Here is an 18,209-nt window from a genome sequence, read left to right on the forward strand (position 1 = left end):
ACTTTGAACACTATTTAAACACTTGAAAGCTTCCGAAGCGGTCTTTTTCCCTTGCATTTGAACGGTTGAATATTTCAAGGTTGATTTTGTTTAACAGTTGACCACAGTTTGTCGTTTGTGAAGCTGTCAAATTTCATTCAGCTCATTCAGTGATGTAATAATCAGGTGATCACGGCGCGCATGTGACCGGAAGTTGTATGTTTTTTTCACCGCTTTGTAAAATTGTTGAAATAAAAATCGGCGGCAAAAACCCGATTTGAGAATATACTAAAACAATTATTCCATTCGACCTTGTTGGATATGAAGTGATCATAACCAACTCGCGCTACGCGCTCGTTGGTTATTAATCACTTCATATCCAACGCGGTCTCATGGAATAATTGTTAAATAGCAAAACAAATAGGCCAAACAGGTGGAAAACAAATAATCACTTTACTGACAAATGACATGTAACAGCGGTCAACATTTCGCGGGCAACAGTAAACTGTTTCCCGTTTGACGTCATAGTTTTCGCAATGTTGCCCGCTCATGGCATTTGGCAGGAAACAGTTTCATTGTTAGATGTCATGTGACCATGAATTAGCCAATGAATGGGCGCGTTGTAGCGGGCAAAATACCAGCTATATTACGATAGGCCTTATCACGGTTTTCGACGCCATCTCGACAGGAAGGCAAAGCGGTCAGAAATTACAGTGTTTGTATGGGAATCCGATTACAAATAACTTTTTCCAAAATTGAATTTTACACAATTTGTGGATCGCAACGTTAAAACACAGGTAGAAGATTTTATTCACCAAGTTTGGAGGATGTAGCTTGACTAGAGGACGCTCAGCTAATTTTTCTAATTTTCCTTGCATTTGTCTGTGATTTTTTTCCCGCAAACGGCGTCTACCCAGCCAGATTTAAAGACAAATGTATGGAAAATTATAAAAGTTAACTTAGCGTCTTTTAGCCAAGCTAGATCCTTCAAACTTGGTGAATGCAATCTTCCACCTAGTACTTTAACATTGCAATTTACAAATTGTAATATATAGATTTAGCCAAGCCTAAAAGTGGAGCTCCCAGGCCGGGTTTTTCAAAGTCCGATTAAGATAACCCAGGTTTAGCGAGAACTTTGATTTGAATTTTGTAACTTTTTCTGTATATTGTTTGGCCTTCTGTTTTGAGTTTGAGTAATCTCAAAATACACAAACCAAAGGCAGTGAAAAACATTTGTATACAAGAGCTATTTATACTTCTGTTAACTTTAATCCCGGGTTAGCGTTAACCGGCTTCCGAGCAACCCGGCCTCGTTTACTTAACAATTATTCCATGAGCGCGCGTTGGATATGAGATGGTAAATAGCCAACGAGGCCCGTAGGGCCGAGTTGGCTATAACCAATCTCATATCCAACAAGTGCGAATGGAATAATTGTTTTATTAAATTCGGTGCGTTTGTATTCTTGGAAATATAGCTTAATTTTATTGGATTTTAATTTTACAAAACGACTGGAAGTCGATGTGACAAAAACAACAACAAGTGGGAAATCACATGACATGCGCGCCGTTTGTAAAGTTAGTTGAATGAAAACTTTGAGAGCGAAGCAAGCGAATTTGCTGAATGAAATTGCAATCAAGTAGAATTCAAGAAACGTCTATCAAATGAAGGAGATATAACCTTGGTCAGAAAGTTTGAAAAGCGTTCAAGTTCGAGTCATGGAGAAGAGCCAAATAATTGTGCACTTGCACATTGCCATCGTAATAATGCTGCGGAAAACTTTGATCGCCATGTGACACAGACGTTGTGCCAAAATTATTCTCGACAAGATCTCTCTCAGGATTCCCTTGCTTTAAAAGCCTTGGCATTTCGAGCTGTATGTGTGGAGCTCACTGTTGGTCAGTTTTAGAGTCAAGGACAGAAACTATCTTAGCGTCAGATTCATCTTCAGAATCTCCGAGGCCACCCTGGTGGTTTTTCGTGGCTGGTAAAGAACCGGGCTTACTTCGGTTCAGCTCAAAACGCTCAACTCCTTGAGGTGTTTTTCGCAAGGACAGAATTGTTGGCGCTAGCTGTCGTTGATTCTCTCGTCGTCGTCGGCCAAAAAAGAGACTGAGATAAAACTAGGTCGTCCTCTGTAGCTGTGCGGGATTCTTGCTCTCGGCCGATCCGAGCTTGCTTAGTCGAACAGTTTCCTCATCTACTCATTGGAAACTGGTTTCTTATGGACTACGCCGGCAATTATACCTGTTTTCCTGCGGCCTTTTACAAATGCATATGCTCCAATAATTTATTTACCTGGTCAGAGATAATGGAAAACGGTTTGTTGTGCGACGGCGTGCGAAGGAAATGATCAACTGGCGGCTTTAATGGATTTAATCAATGAACTTTTGCAATACGTGTCATCTTTCTTCCTCGCAGACGAGTAAAAACACTTCAACTCAACATTCAGTTCTTCTTTTGACATTTCTTATATCGGTTTCGAAAATTTGGTGCCACCAGGACTAACAAGCCATTCTGTTCAGGTAAAATTTGTTTTTGTTACATAATCTTCATGAATGCGTAAAATCTCGCCGGTCATATTTTAATTTTGCAACTTTAAGGGAAACTTAACGTATACGTACCGTTAAATAATCTTATCTCGAGCTTTGTGGCTTTTTTGTTGTTACTGGGACGGCATTGTCTATAATTTCCTGTATTTCCTGTGTAGATAGCTCACCGAATGTGCTTTTTTTCATCCATTTTTTTTGTCGACGAACTTCGCTTCACGCGAAAAAGCTCATGCCGAGCGACATTTGCCGCTTTCATTTCCATATAAGGTCAAACACAGGTATAATGGCTGGTAACCGAGATCCAGTGAACCAATCAGAAAGCTAGAATTGCATTATCCGAGGCTGAGAATTTAATAAAACAAGTTAATCTGATATGAGACCGCAATCCAATAAAAAACCAGCACTTGGTAAGCGGTCAACTTTAATATAACACGTGACCTCGATGAGCTTTAAACTTGAGCCCGCGATATGGTCACGTGATACTGGTCAGCGGATACCTTAATTTGACTCTTGTCAAATGACCATAACATGGATGTCCAATATCACAGAAGGAGGCTATAAATCAAGGCTGTATGTTTCTGTCAACCTTTTAGTACGGCCGCCATCTTGCGCGACTCCGTCGTCGTCGTCTTCGTGCGTACGCGCCCACAAGCAATACTGCTAGCCATGATAACCACGAGAAAATCAGTTCATAGGTTTCGTTTTCTTTCCTATATAGGTATGGGGCTCCGTTTGGCAGCCCTTCGGGCCGCCGGAGCTCCGCTATAAAATTCAATTTTGGAAAAGAGTTATTTGCCATCAGATTCCCATATAAACACTGTAATTTCCGACCGCTTTGCCAACCTGTCAGGATGGCGTCGAAAACTGTGACAAGGTTTATTAGTGTAAGGAATAGAAGTTTAAAAACTCTTACAATTATGTTGAAAGAAACGTACCCAAGGTTTACTCATAACCCGCAATAATACCAAGTATGCTCTTGAAAGTTATCGTCTCCTAAATGGAAGTCTTCGTCAATTTAGCTCATTTTCGAGGCTTTTCAACGTATCTTTTCCCTGGGTGCTGGAGCTTTTTCTTGCGCGGTTTCCGGTATCGGTCGTGCCGGGAACTTAGACTTCAATAATCCCTCACTTTTCGCAACATCGAAGTTTACTCAATAGATTTGTCTTGCCAAAAATGTAACGGGTCCTTTGTATATTTTAAGAGATACCATGCCCGGGACGGGGGGGAGCTTGCATATGAAAGGGGTAGGGGTGCTCGTCGTCTCGCTCAGGGGTGTAAATTTCGGATTTTGGTCTCACTTAGGGTGTTGTGGGACATTATATGTAGCCCATATGTAGCCGTGAAGGTCTCGTTTAGGGTTTCACGCGAAGAAATATAAAAATATATATTTAATATGTTTTAAATATGGTCTCTTTTAGGGGTCAAAAGCTCCTGGGCCACGCCTTGACTGGTCTCCTTTAGGGGTTTAATTCAAAATTTCCTACGAGCATTCCCACCCTTTCGTATGCCAAGTCCCCCCCCCCCCACCCCACCCCCGATGCCATGACGGCAATTTTGCTGAATTTTTAGTGAAAATGATGCAAAAATCATGACCAAATCTTTTTCACTCATACACAACAAAATGAAGATACTTAATGAATTATTGAAGAGAGAAAATTGTTATTATTTGTTACAATTGTCAGACGTTTCTTATTTGAAATCAAAACCTTGTACAAAATATTTATATCTATACCATGCCATAGAAAATACAGCCAATCAGAATACAGGAAAGCCGTTGTATATTCGACGGTATTACATCCAACTTTCCCATCGATCTTGCGCCGTGCGTATGTGTCGTTTTGACTGCGTTGGCCACTGTTTTTTTCTATGGCATGGTATAATATAATTTTGCCACGTTTGCGAGTGGTATACCGTGTAATGTCCCACTCGTCCCTTGTATTCTCTTGGTATACACACTCGCCTAAATGCGCTTGTTTGTGTATATAAACAATAGCCTCTATTTGGCGCAAAAATATGCTAGGGCATTTGTCCGCGGACATTGTCTGCTCTGAGAACCGAACAGCTTTCCGAGAGTGTAGCTCAAGGAAAACTGTGAGCTTTGAGGAACAGATAATGTCCAAGGACAAATATCCGAGCACATTTTGGCGCCAGATGGAGGCTAATGTGTTCATTATCTTTTAAATGTTTTTTGCAACACTTGCAGTTTTGAAAATTGAGGAATATCACTCGGTTATCAATCACGTGACGCGCTTAGACCAATCGCGCGCGAGGGAAAATGTTGATGGATTATAAAGCGAGAATATACAAGTGACTCTTGAGATATATATATGTTATTGGCCGGCTGGGAGGTCCGTATAGGGAAAAACTGTGACCGAGGTCTTGAAAATGCTGCCCGAGGCCGCAGGCCGAGGGCAGCATTTTCAAGCCCGAGGTCACAGTTTTTCCCTATACGGACCGACCCTAAGACGGACAATAACATGTTTATCTTTTTCTGTTGCGGTAAACTGGCCTACAAGTGGGTTCGTTTACGCAGCTTTGTCTTTTAATTGGCTTACGCGCCGTCTATAAACCATTCGTACTTGTACGAGCGGGTAACTCGGATACTAGACAAAGAAAGATGTATTAAAGAACAGATTTATTTCGAACTACTTTATGTTAGTTGTATTTAGTTCACCAGTTAAGTTCTCCAAAAGTGTTTTGAGGTGTGACATTTCGTGCAAAGTTTGAAGTTGTACTACAAAAACAATTTCTGTCAGTCGCTGCGAATCACTCGAAATCAGACTTTTCTACCTTAAATTGAATAGCAGATAGCGAAGAAATTCGTTAAATGTATTCCACAGAATTTCTCTCAATTACAGCAACGATCAGAGAGGTAGACTCGACTGAAATTGCTTCATTTTTACTTAAAATTGTTTAGAGAGCGACACACAGGATTACACGCCATTACAGCGCCGAGTTACAAACAGCCAAACAAACTCTCACAACTTCAAAAAACTCAATAGAATTTACTGTAAAAAGGGTGTGGCGCTACGGATGAGAAAATCCCGCCCGCTCCAGGAACCAATCAGATTGCAGGATTTGTTGAATTCCGCCCGCTCACGAGCTGAGAAAAAGATAAACTATGGTATGCCACTCGAAAACGTTGCGTAACTAGTTTGAATTACATGCGAGCCGTAAACAGGGCATTCATGGACAGCAGACATTTTCTTACTGTTATTATTATTGTTTAACTACCGGTTTTTAATATATTGCAATTAGAATGTAGATGTAAGTATTTTATACTAAATAGCATAGTTTGTAAGTCCTGATGTTTTTAATGGCGTTTAAATAAAGTTGATACTACCACGGCATGTGTACTCATGATAATACCCGTTTAACAGCTTCAGAGTAATTAGAAAGTACCACGTATTTTTTTTAACCAAAATTAGACTATTAATTCTAGGATTCTCTCGATGCTATCAAACATATCAACTGAGTTTTCAATTTTCGAAGTTATGCTCAACATTGTGCCTCTTCGATAACAACATCAATGTTATGTCTGTGAAAAAGCTCTTACCTGTGTTAAATTCCCTCTGTTTTAATTTCATACAACACATTTGTGTTTGCTATCGGGAACAGCATCTCTTTAGGTCTGACGACCATATTAGAAGTTCGCAACAGGAGATTAATGAAATATTTAGTAGTTGTATTCAGTTTAAGATAGCGCCCCTTGATTACTCAAAAGAAAATGAAGGTGCAGCTTGATAATTTGCACCAGTTATTCGCTTCATCACCTTTCGCTGTCAGTCATTTCAGGGCCACTAGAATTTTAAGATGGCTCCATTTGAATGCTAAGGTGTCGAATTCTTCATAACTTACTTGTTATTCAAGGGATTCGTTCTTTAGTTGATGATCTTTTTTACTGTCTTCAGCTGTCTGCTTGAGAGTGAATTGCTGCTGGTATGAGAAATCATTCTTGCGGACTAAATTTCGTAGTACCTCGGCACATACGCAGTACTTAACTCCAAGACCTCTTTTTGTATGCGAGAAGAGTGAAACATTTGCATAAGAGTGAAGCAACACTCGTAACTCGTAACTGCGCGTTCGAGTTGATCATCAGGACGCCGCAAAAATCAGAAATAAAATCTGAAATATTTAATTCAATATCCGCTTTTTTAAGCCTGAAAAGGCACAGTCCTAGCAGCGGATGGAAAAATTGTTAATCACCAAAATATCTTTTGAAAATAAAAGTTGTTCTTCCAATTGAATAGCTCTTACTAATGAATAAGGCGTTTGTGGTTGTAATTGTTCAATGTGGGTTAGTCTGTCAAGCTGTTTTAGAGATATTTTTTCCCATGCAGAAACAACTCTGTGACAGGTTTTGCAAAGATATGAACAAAGCTTCCATTCAGTTCAAATTTCTCATTTACCTTGACATTTTCAAAATCTGGTTGTTTACTGGCAGAGCCAAAAATGGACTACAAAAATTTTAAGATGAAAGAAAATAATTCAAGTTTGAGCTAATCGGGAAATCAGGCCCTCCATGCTGAAAACAGATGTAAATCAGTGGCTTTGCAAAATAATAATATGCGATTTTTGTTTAATTGTTTTTACGATTTTAGTTAATTAGTGAAGTTTGCTGAGGGTTGTAGATCGTTTCGATACAAAATCTTTCCGATACTTGTCGATTCGATACGCATTTAAACTCGATTGGATTCACATATAAAGTCTGTTCGATTCAAACTGAATTCGTTTGGTTGCAAAGCAAACTACAGATGAAATTCCAATTAAGGTGTTTTCGTCTTTGTAACATGTTCAGTGATTTCTTGTTCAGATGTAATGCAATGTTGACTTGAAATGTTGACAGGGAGTCGACTGACGAAGCTACAGACCTTAAAGGTAAGAGGGATAAGAGAACATCTTCTGGAGTTTTCTTGCACTGTGGGCTCCGGAGTTTAACTCAGTCCCAGAGAGCAAAGATCTTTGTCTGTAGGTCTGGAAACCTCTTCCAAACGTACCTGATTCTGAGGCAAATCTACTTCAGGTAAATAGAGCTTGCACGTATCGAATCGACGTCAGTCTGTATCGAATTGACTTTAGAGGTTGCGAATCGAATCGACTTCAGATGCTGCGACTTTGTTTCGAAACGGCTTTTTATGTCGAAACGACCGAAGATCTTGCTGAGAGATTTCCTGTGAAATTTAACCTCAATTTCTCCTTTTCATTTTAAATCCCTAATGTTAATGTAACTTATTCTTGTCGATACAGAATGAAACTGAAGGTTGATGGGCGCACGTTAGAATTAGGGTCGATCATTTACATCCTCAGAGAGCTTTGCTTTTTCTAAGTAATACTTGTTGTTGAATATCTTGTTAATAAAAACGAACTAATGCTTCGTGAAAGTTGCTCCGGAGTTTTTGTATGTATAACCAGCATCAGCAAATAAATCTTCTATCTGTATAGAACAGGTATGCAAATGAACTTTCCTAGTTAACTAAAAACCCATGCTCACCTACCTTCTGTTGTTGTTATACTAGCCGTACTTGAATAACAAATCTCGAAAATATCTTCTATATGAAACTGATGAAATCACGGTGAAATAACCACTCTAGTCTCGTTTTACTGGGATAATATCCACTGCAAAAAGAAATATGACACCAGATTTATAGCTGAAGCAATCGGGAAATACCCAACAAAAAACATTTCAATATGGACCGTACAGACATAGTTTTACTGGTTCGATATTCGCTGTAAAATAAGAAATATGACACTAGATTCATAGCTGAGGCAAGCGGGAAATACCCAGCAAAAAATAATTCCAACACAGACCGCATGTATTTCATTTTCCTTTCTAATAAGCAAGTGAATAACACATTTAACTTGCCATCGATGAAGTTTTGTAATAGCCTAGCGAAAGACTAATCGTGCAATATTCTGATTTGCGCCAACGTTAAGCATTTCATTGAATTCACATGTAGCTTAGAAAGAAATAAACTTACCTAAGATGAACATCTTTTATAAAGCTTGCAGTACCGAAAATAAGAATAAAAAAATAGAGCTCCATCATGAACAGACATATACGTGGTAAAAATAATAAATAAGTTATGTTTTAGGCATTTCCCTATCAATCCGGTTAGTAGAATTGGTGATTATTAATAAAAGTTTTGCTTTCCACCAGTGGGGTAGTGAATCATGGAAACTTATTCGAACAAAACTATTATTATGACTTCTAAGAATTTAATGGTGTTACCTATCCAGAGGACTTGTCGATACACTGTTGTTGCTAACACGAAAAATGATGTTATCTCAAGGACGATTCACTTATTTTACATATTTCATGTTCAAACTACCATATGGCCAGAGAATGTGTGAAAATAGTGACGTCACTGAATTGTTACTAGACCATGATAGGCCATGGTAAAATTATTGACGTCATTACGTCATTGTATTATGCGGGAAACCTTCATGTATAAAGTAAAATGATTGACGGCCTGAAAGATGTCAGCCTTAAGGGGTGGACCATTTAGCTTTTTAGGGGTGATTTTGGAAAAAATATCTTGCAAGCCGTACTTTACGCTTACGACTTCTGCCCAAAATCAAATTCACGCACTTTCGGTGAGACAAAAAGAGGCTGCATGTTATACGGTGCAAAAATATCATACATTCGCACGTCCCAAGAAAATATTCCTAGTGCATGAAAGGGTTTAACTGAACAAATTCGTGCTTGTACCAAATCAAACCCAACCTCGTTCCCTAGTCTTTTCCCTTTTTTCAAAGGGAGAAGCCCTGGGTACGAGGTTGAATAAACCCTACCCTCCCTCAAAATTCCAATAGTCCACACCTAAGATATTTGAGTTTGATAAGCCATTGTGTCAAATGATTGGCAGTGTCAAATATTATGAAATGGCTTGCGATAAAGAAAAACCGCTGCGTTGCTAGCTCATCAACATTAGTGTTCAAACGTGCTTAGAAGAAAAAACAGTTACAAGTTTAACACTAAAAAGGTCAAACTAAAACGTATAAAACAGCACAGGTTTATTTACTAATTTTATTTTTCTAATGGTTATTAACAGAATATAAACAGTATCTTATTCTATGCAGGACCTCTATCCTGGTCGAACTGGAATTTGGAGACTTGATATGACAGTATTCTGATTGGCTTATTCGAATTTTGGTACGCCTGAAAGCTTATTTCAGTAGTCACAATCCTCACAATAGAACACGGCCTCACACTAAACCTATTTTTATCATCGGTTTTCCTCGTTCTTTTGTCATCTTGTTCTCTATGGCCTTACGTCAGTTGTGTCTTCTACACTAAATAAGAGCCAAATTTATTGACTCTTCCTTTAGGGCCTCAACAGACTACATAACTTGCAAAAAAATTTTGACGATTTTAATTTCGGACAAAAAAAAAGTGTCCGTAAAATAAAACCGTCCGAAATTGTTAAGCATCCGAACTATTTACAGTACAGTATAAAACTTTTAAGTAGCCCTGAAAGCTATTAGTTTCCTTTACAATATCCCGGCTTTATGGAGCGTACGCTAGTCGAGACACTGCTTGACATACCGTAACGGCTCGATAAAATTTGTGTTATTTTCTCGTCGGTGTATTCTTAAACTTTTGAGAGTTCAATAAAACTATCATTTTTTGAAGTTATTTCAGTCAAATTCATGTTTTGTAGGCGTAAATTTACTTTAGTTATGTTTCAACAAAGTGTCCGAAATTGTTGTCCGAAATTTGTCCGAAATGAGATAAAAAGTGTCCGAAAATTAAATTTTCTTTGCAAGTAATGTAATAAAGTTGTATCAGAAAACAAACTGGGTATTTAGTATTAGTTATAAAAAAAAAAAAATTAGAATTGTCGACAACAAGGAAGTCTTAAAAAAACATGGGAAACAGTTTTGATGTCGACAACAGACAAGTCAATTTTGGCATCATTAAAAGTTTCGTGACATGACCGAGACAATTACTTCATTTTGATTGGTTGAGAACAGGCCATTTAGCGTTAATTTTTAATTCGCAGTGCAAATTAATTAACGCGCGCGCTTTCGTAGCCTTCTCAGTTATAATAAAGGAGTAATCATATGAAACCTCGAGCAAGTAAAGTTTAATTCTTTTTGTTAAATTGCACTCGGCTATTGCAATTTTGAGAGAATTTTCAAATATCACTCGCATTCATACGATTACCTTTACTTGTACATCAATCTGTGAAGCAGTAATCGACAGCGTCATATTATTTTTCTTGTCAGCGGTATCTTTTCGTACACATAAACATGCGCAAAGAACGCTGGTTACCATTCACGACCTCCGTTGTGTGTTCAAATGTATTGTCGACTCATTCGAATTGATGTATTGCGACAAATTATATCTTTAGTCCTGATAGGGCCCGACTGAATGAGTGAAAGTGACGTCACTGATGTTAATATTAGTAACCGTATTTCAAGCATAACACACCAAAAATTAATTATGCTCCTCTTACAACAAATTAACGACCGTCGTAGCTTCATCATTAATTATTTGAACACAGCAGAACACCCGGACGGCCGCATACTTTCGTAAAGAACACAGAATCACTTAGTGACCACATTACGCGTCAGTCAACTTCCATTTAATAACAAACTTATATCTCAATTGTAAATTTTATAAAGCGAAGGCCAAAAAAATAATGTTAAAATAAAATCATGCTTTGGTCAGTTTGCGCCAGAGTGCAGGTTAGAATATTTAGCAATTATTCGCCGAAGGCGAAGTGAACACTGGTGAATATTTACATGATATACTGGGATGAAGGTTCAGTTCGCCTTCGGCGAAAAATTCACTGTTAGATAAATATCCTTTTGTATTCTGGTTCGTTACAAAATGGTCAAAAAATATTTTATTTATTTTAGTTCAATTTGAAATTAGTGTATAAACAATCCCTGATCACGCCCCAGTTATATGGAAATAAAACCTTGAAGATTAAGAAAATTATCAACAGTATCTTGAAGTTTCTTTAATTGTATTAAATCGAATTAACCTAATATATGCATGGTAGTCGAAAAGAGAAAATTCGTATAAGCTGAAGATGTCAAAAAATATCAAAGATTCAACCTCAGAGCTGATAACTAGCAATCGAAGTGTATAAGGTTCCCTAGTCTTGTTCTCGCAGGTTGCGCCGGAAAAAAATAGTGGACAGGAAACGGAACCGGGCAATTTCGCCTACTGAGTGTAAGCATAAATTATTCATATGCTTTGTAGTTCGTTTGAAACAGAGATATATTTTTGTGTTTCTATGACTCGCTGACGTCTCCTATGTCCTTCCTTCAGCTAGTAGGCATGTACTAAAAGACTTGCAACCAGAGTAAGTTTCTCTTGTTCTTGTTGGCACAGGAAACGGAACAGAGCAGAAAATATCTTTATCTGATCATGCATAATTATTCAAATATATTTTCAAGTCCGTCTGAAATAGAAACATATTTTGTCCCTATATCACTCGCAACTTACACTGAAAAAAATTCTATCGGTTCTAAAGTAACGTGAGCTAGTCAACAAACATCTGGATATCTTAAAACAAGTCGTATATTTGTCACCGTCTGCTGATAAAACCTTAAATATGTGCAAACTAATTTAGTTCGATTATAAAATTTTTAAACAAAGAAAAATATTCCGTGCGAACATATTAAGAACAAGTTCAGAAAACAAGCTCAACAGAAGGTGAAAGAGGCATCAAATCATTGGCGAATCGTTGGAAAACGTTTTTGACTTTGGGAGGAGAGTGGTGTGCAGTTAAAAAAAAAGACCGATTCAGTGTTATCATAAATTATCATATAAATCATGAACTTTGTCGTTCAGGTGTGAATTATGTCGTTGAAAATGCGCGCTTCCTTGAGTTCGATAATTCAGTCGATGAAAGGTATAAAACAGGGCCAAAAGACTTATTTTTTGGAAAGGTATCGATAAAGTATCGATTGGAAAAGACTAGAATTGCATTTATTTCGATAAGAATAGTTTATAAGTTGTAGTGTCACGCTGCGAGTAACAAAACTGTTATTATCGAAAATCAGCCATGCATCCAGTTTAACAAAGATTGTCACTCAGTGAAGTCACTTATGCAAATATAAGAAAAGAGCCTTTGATCTATTGAATTACTTAGTGCTAAATCATTAGTAATACAGTGGAAATTGCGCCTTCTGGTTTTGTCAACTGTTTTAGGCGGTGAAACTCTAAACATTGTCGTATCAGGTGGAAAACACGGCGAACATATGGCTCGCCTAAACTGACAACTTCAGCTGAAGAAAAGAGCAAAGGAAAAGCTTATGTGAAGAAGTATATTTTTCACTTCCCGCCAATACTGTTGATAATGAGAGGGGTGCAAATCACTATACTTCTTGTGGCAGTTCAAACTTTCTATTGCTATGAACACAAATGGAAAGAAGAGGGCTACGTCAAAAACTATTTTGACGCTCAAGAATGCGCGCAAGTTGAACCAAACTGCGAGGAGTGCGTGTCCAGAGGAGGGAACTGTGAGTGGTGTAGCGATGGTTCACACAGAAGCGAGTGCATTAAACAAAGAAGCGAGAACTGCCCGCGTCAACACCGAACGACAACTTGCGTAAATTCTCAAACGGCTGAAGACGAGAGAAAAAAGACGGTGTTGGAGTATTACGACAAATCTTTGGACGAGCTACAAGCTATGGACGCACCAGAAGCGAACAACACCGTAGAAAACAGCAGCGTGGTTACCGTGAACGCGAGCGTATTTTGCGGACGCCAGGGCGGTTGCAAGAGCTGCACGTCACACGAGTTTTGTTTTTGGTGCGAGTCGAAAAAAACATGCGAGGTCCTTTACAACGCGTCAACAACGCACCACTTTTGCCACAAAAAGGGAACAGCATACAAGGGTCAATGCATTTACCCAAGTAAGTAGAAATTTTACATATCTCCCAGCTAGTCATTAGATAACTTTCCTGTTACACATGGCTGGGTAACTTCTAAAGGAATTCCTCGCCCTATATTTGCTCAGAGTGTTGGGCTGTTTTTAAGTAAGCGACACCGTGTTTGGTATTCCAAGGGAAAATAACTCAGTAGTAGATTTTTCAACTATTAGAAGGCTAAGGTTTTATAATCAATTGTACAGAAATTCGACTGATCTGCTCTTCGCTACTTTAATTTACGCATCACAGGTTTCTGAAGCGATTGGAACCAAAATATGCAAAAGCGGGGAGAGCTTTTTGTTTTCGTCAAACCATGGCAGAAGTCTTGCGCACGTATAACTCTGTCACCGATTTCGCACCGCTAAAAGTGCTAAAAAAGGGCAAGGTACTGCGATTCTGGACAACTTTTGTGAGAGAGCTGATAGAGAACTCGCGCCAACGAAACCTTACAAGTTGACAGGAGGCAGCAAAATACGCATAGTTTAAAAAGTTAAGTAGCGTAGTATTGAGCGCCAGAGGGGGAAAGCGAATGTGTTTTTCGCCAAATTGCAAAAAATTTCTTTCAAACCTTCGCCGATGCCATTTTGTAGTTTAAACTTTGGGTGAGAAGGGGGAAGAACCGTACAACGGTTAATAGCAAAATAGCAAAAATCTTGGCCTATTTTTAGTGATGAATTTTTCATAAGAATGGTATGCAATATAGTCTCCTAGCGCATTTAAATATCTGAACGTAGGTGTAAGAAATTTTGAGAATATATTGAAACAAGGGTCAATATTTTCCTACCGCGTAAAGAAAGATGTATTTCCCGATAAAAGATCAAAATATTTCTGAGAATTTTTGCACAGACGTTTTCATAATCGGGAGTTTTATTCACATGCAAATATTCAGATCTTGTCAAAATTGTTCAAAAGAACAAAGATCACTCATGTGCAATATGTTTTTAATAGTCCGTTACTGTAACTTGAAGGATCTCTCAGCGCAAGTTCGATTCATTCAGGCCCGGCATTTACAATCATTGCGCACCCTCTACAGAGACCCCAGTAAAAATAAACGAACTTCAATAACGGACAAATTAATTTGGCGCTTTAAACTGACCGTCAACTGTAATTACCTTTTAACATCTCCCATGGGGACACCACAGGAGAAAAGCATTTAATCCGACACGACCATAATCAAAACAGAAATAAAAATTTATACTGATTTATACTGCAAACTCTTCTTCTCTGCTAAATATATCAAGCTTCGAATTTATGAATGTTGCTCTGGCAACGCGTTGAACCTTTCCGAAACTTGTGGGCAGAATTTTACCAAAATCTTACCAACGGAAAGACACAAGTCTTAACAGCTATTAGCAGAGCATGCACTATGATAAGTAAACAAATTCCACCTTTTGTTTTCACTCTTTTCCACCCTAAAATATTAATTGTCCTGTTTTGATGGTGATCGGATATTTAATATTGCTTCGTCTGTCTCAAACATTTAGCTGTATTTGCTAGTGCATTCCGACCGACAAATAATATTTTTCCAAACGTTTGCTTGAGAGCCAGTTTGCGTGTTTGAGCAATTTTTTTTTTCGGGGAGAGGGGGATGGGGTTTAACCGTGAATATATGTACCATATCGTGTAAATTGAAAGGTTCTAATCACAAAGACAAACAACTTATGGCTATTTGAAAGCAAAAGCACCAAAACTCTTCTGTGTGGAGGTTTTAAGCTGGAAGCGGTTGCAGTCTTTTATTTCTTCATTATAACTTTACCAAAATTATAACCAATGACTGATATAAAAGAAGGATAAAATGAGTGATATGGGAGAAAAAAAAATGTGAAATACGTGATGCAAAACTGGTAGAATGTTTTGCTTATCACTTACCCAGGTTTGAGTTTTACTTTCCTTAAAAAAACGCTTGCTCAAGACCGCTCTATCTGAAAAGTAAAAGATAGGATAAAGCAGCAGATAAAATGAATGATACAGACGGGAGTCAAGCGCGATTTTGGTTCTTGGTAATTGCGCTGAAGAACTGTCGCCCTTGGGAACGACTTTGAACGGAGTAGAAAAAATTCTTGTCCCTAGAGACCAGAATTCTTTGGGATGATTAAAAGGGTCGAGGGGCCAGACTAAAAGTAGTCCTTCTTTCGCTTAGTCTGTCGTGCGTGACGTGAAAAACAACAAGAAGGAAATTTTTTGCTCGCGGTTTATTTACGGTCTCGCTCGACGGACTAAGCGAAAGATCGACCACTCATAGTCTATTTTAGAGCTAGAGGGCACGGAAGAGGTAACAAAACAAAACTTTGGCCTCGAGCAAGAAAGTCAAAAATTTGCAAGTCAGCGCATTGCAGGTTTTGGCGATAAAATCACTTTTTAAAAAAATGACATGGAATGGTGTTTTTTTAACTGTTTTTCCTGAATGTTCTTTTGCAGTTGGTGTAACTCCCTGCCCTGAAAGAAAACGATCCTGTAAAAAATGTCTACAGGGGGATAACCTGTGTTACTGGTGTTCCTCAACGGCGAAATGTGCGCTGTACCCGTCGGAAAATTTCGAACCAGAAGATTGCGCCAAGGGCAGGTGGTACTACAAGGAATGTCCGGTAGTGAAAGATATACTGTGGGTTCTCTTCCCGATTTTAGCCATCATTCTTATACCCATCATTGTGTATTTGATAATCTGGTTAATGTGTTGCTGTATGCGAGCAGCGGGTTACGAGCCCCTGGAACCAACGGAACCATCCAAGAAGAAACGCCCCAAGGGTATCCGATTGAAACCCGGGTCCCCTTCAAACAAGACCGACGAGTTGAGACAGAAATACGATCTCAATAATCCTTAAGGTAGTTTCTAGTAATTCAGGTAATTTTAGGGCATCGCTAGGGATGTGTAAGGGAATGGAGTTGAAACAAAACTCTTTGAATTGTAACACGAAAAAGGCTGGTGTTATGGCGATATAATTTAAATTTCTTATGATATTAGTAACTCATAGCAAATGAAGCAATAGCCATTTGAGGCACGCGTGATTTAAGCAGGAGCTTCCCACGCTTCTCGCGCGCCACGCGTTATTCCCGCAACCATTCGTATTTAACATCACATTCAAATTTCAAAATAATAAACACCTTATAGTACCTTAATTTATAATTAACTGAGTGATAATAATTAAGCAATGCAGTGTTTGGCTAGTATTTTTCACATTATTTTTGTATGGTGGAGCATTTGTAAAACTGAGTAAGGGATTTGTAAAACTAAACAAGGCAAGGGACGTTTTCAGGACCGTATCGCTTTAGCAGCAAAACCGGTAACCAATTCAATGTCAGGTTTGATAACTGAAGAGCAAAATCGTTCAAAGTGCCCGAAGCCGTGTTTCAAAGCAAAGAACTGGAGAACTCCAGTCGTTCGAGAAACCGCTAGACTGACGTCTTTGCGGGCGCGTATTTGTGATAATTGCCGGGCTAAAATATTAGGGAGGGGTGGGATGGTCGGAGTTTGGGGATTGAAGAGAGTTCGGAGGTTCGCAAAACCTACTCCGTAAATAAAATTAGGCATGACTGTTAACGATCATGATCATGTTTTATTAAGTCTTTCATATTTAATAAGGGGGGGGGGGGGGGGACCATAATTTTGCGAAGACAGAAGCGAGAAGAATTGAATTGTCGTTCGCCAAGCCAATCAAGTTGGTCTTTTCTCTTTCATATACTGATGTATCCCTGTAACCAAGTGAATTAATGTGGGTATCTAAACATAAACACCTTGGCCGGGTTGCTCAGACGTCGGTTAACGCTAACCCAGGATTCAAAGTTAACCGAAGTATCAATTTCTGTTGTATTAAAACGATTTTCACTGCTTATGTTTTGTGTAGTTTGAGATTACTGAAGCTCAAAACTGAAGGACAAACAATATAAACAGAAAACTTCACCGAAATACTACAAAACTGAAGTCAAAATTCTCGCTAATCCTGGGTTTCCGTAATCGCGCTTTGAAACAACCCGGCCCTGTGGTGAAATACGTACATTGTAGGCCGGACATCGAATATTTTCTTCGCATGTATGACCTACAGTTGAATTTATGCTCAGGAAATGGTGTACAGGTTCGTCGAGTTAGAGGAACAATCAAATTATTACTGCGAGCTTATAGGAAACAGCTCTCTTAACGTGACTATATGGTTAGTGGGGGTCTATCCTTGTCTACCGGTAAACATGGGAATAACCATTGTATTTTCCTAGTTCAGGAGGCATTAAGCCGAAATGAATCGTGTTGTCTCTTATATCACTTCTTGTGTACTCGGACAGACCCGTTGAGGGCCAATTTCCTTCGTTTATGACCGTAATGGTTTATGAGTTCTCATGTATGATGTATGATAACAACATATTTTTACTCATTACAATAAACAATGGTTTGGATAGTAGTTATTATCGATCCAGGGACGACTTTTGTGCAAAAATGATAATATAAAAAAATTGAGAGAGAAAAAAAAGGCGTATCTTGAACTGTGTGCCTCCATTGTCGTTTGCTGTATCTTAATTTTCACTCTCGTTGCTAAGTCGATCGCAGGTCCTCGAAGGTCTGCTTGTCCCAGTGAACGACCTCCAAAAATACTGCATGCTTGTTTAGAACTAAGACCCAGTTTGCATTCACCGATTAGATTATGAGCTCGAGATTTGTATCACTCATAGAAATCGAGAAATCTACTTGACTTTCAAACTTTTATCGAAATCCTCTTCACAGACGCTAGAAAACGCTAAGAAGCGGTCGCCATTTTGTCAACGACCGCACACTGTTGAGCTACTCCTTATCCACAACAAAATAA

The 18,209-nt window shown here is 38.6% G+C and overlaps 1 protein-coding gene across 1 annotated transcript; it reads left to right on the forward strand.

Moving 5' to 3' along the window:
- The first annotated feature begins 12,602 nt into the window (after positions 1-12,602).
- Positions 12,603-18,209, forward strand: LOC145470185 (uncharacterized). The gene is made up of 2 exons (XM_081454017.1): positions 12,603-13,404; positions 15,838-18,209. Exons 1-2 carry the CDS (start codon positions 12,846-12,848, stop codon positions 16,239-16,241), a joined length of 963 nt encoding a protein of 320 aa, XP_081310143.1. The 5' UTR covers positions 12,603-12,845; the 3' UTR covers positions 16,242-18,209.

This window comes from Orbicella franksi, chromosome 15 (assembly GCF_964199315.1).
Source record: "Orbicella franksi chromosome 15, jaOrbFran1.1, whole genome shotgun sequence".
NCBI lineage: Eukaryota > Metazoa > Cnidaria > Anthozoa > Scleractinia > Merulinidae > Orbicella > Orbicella franksi.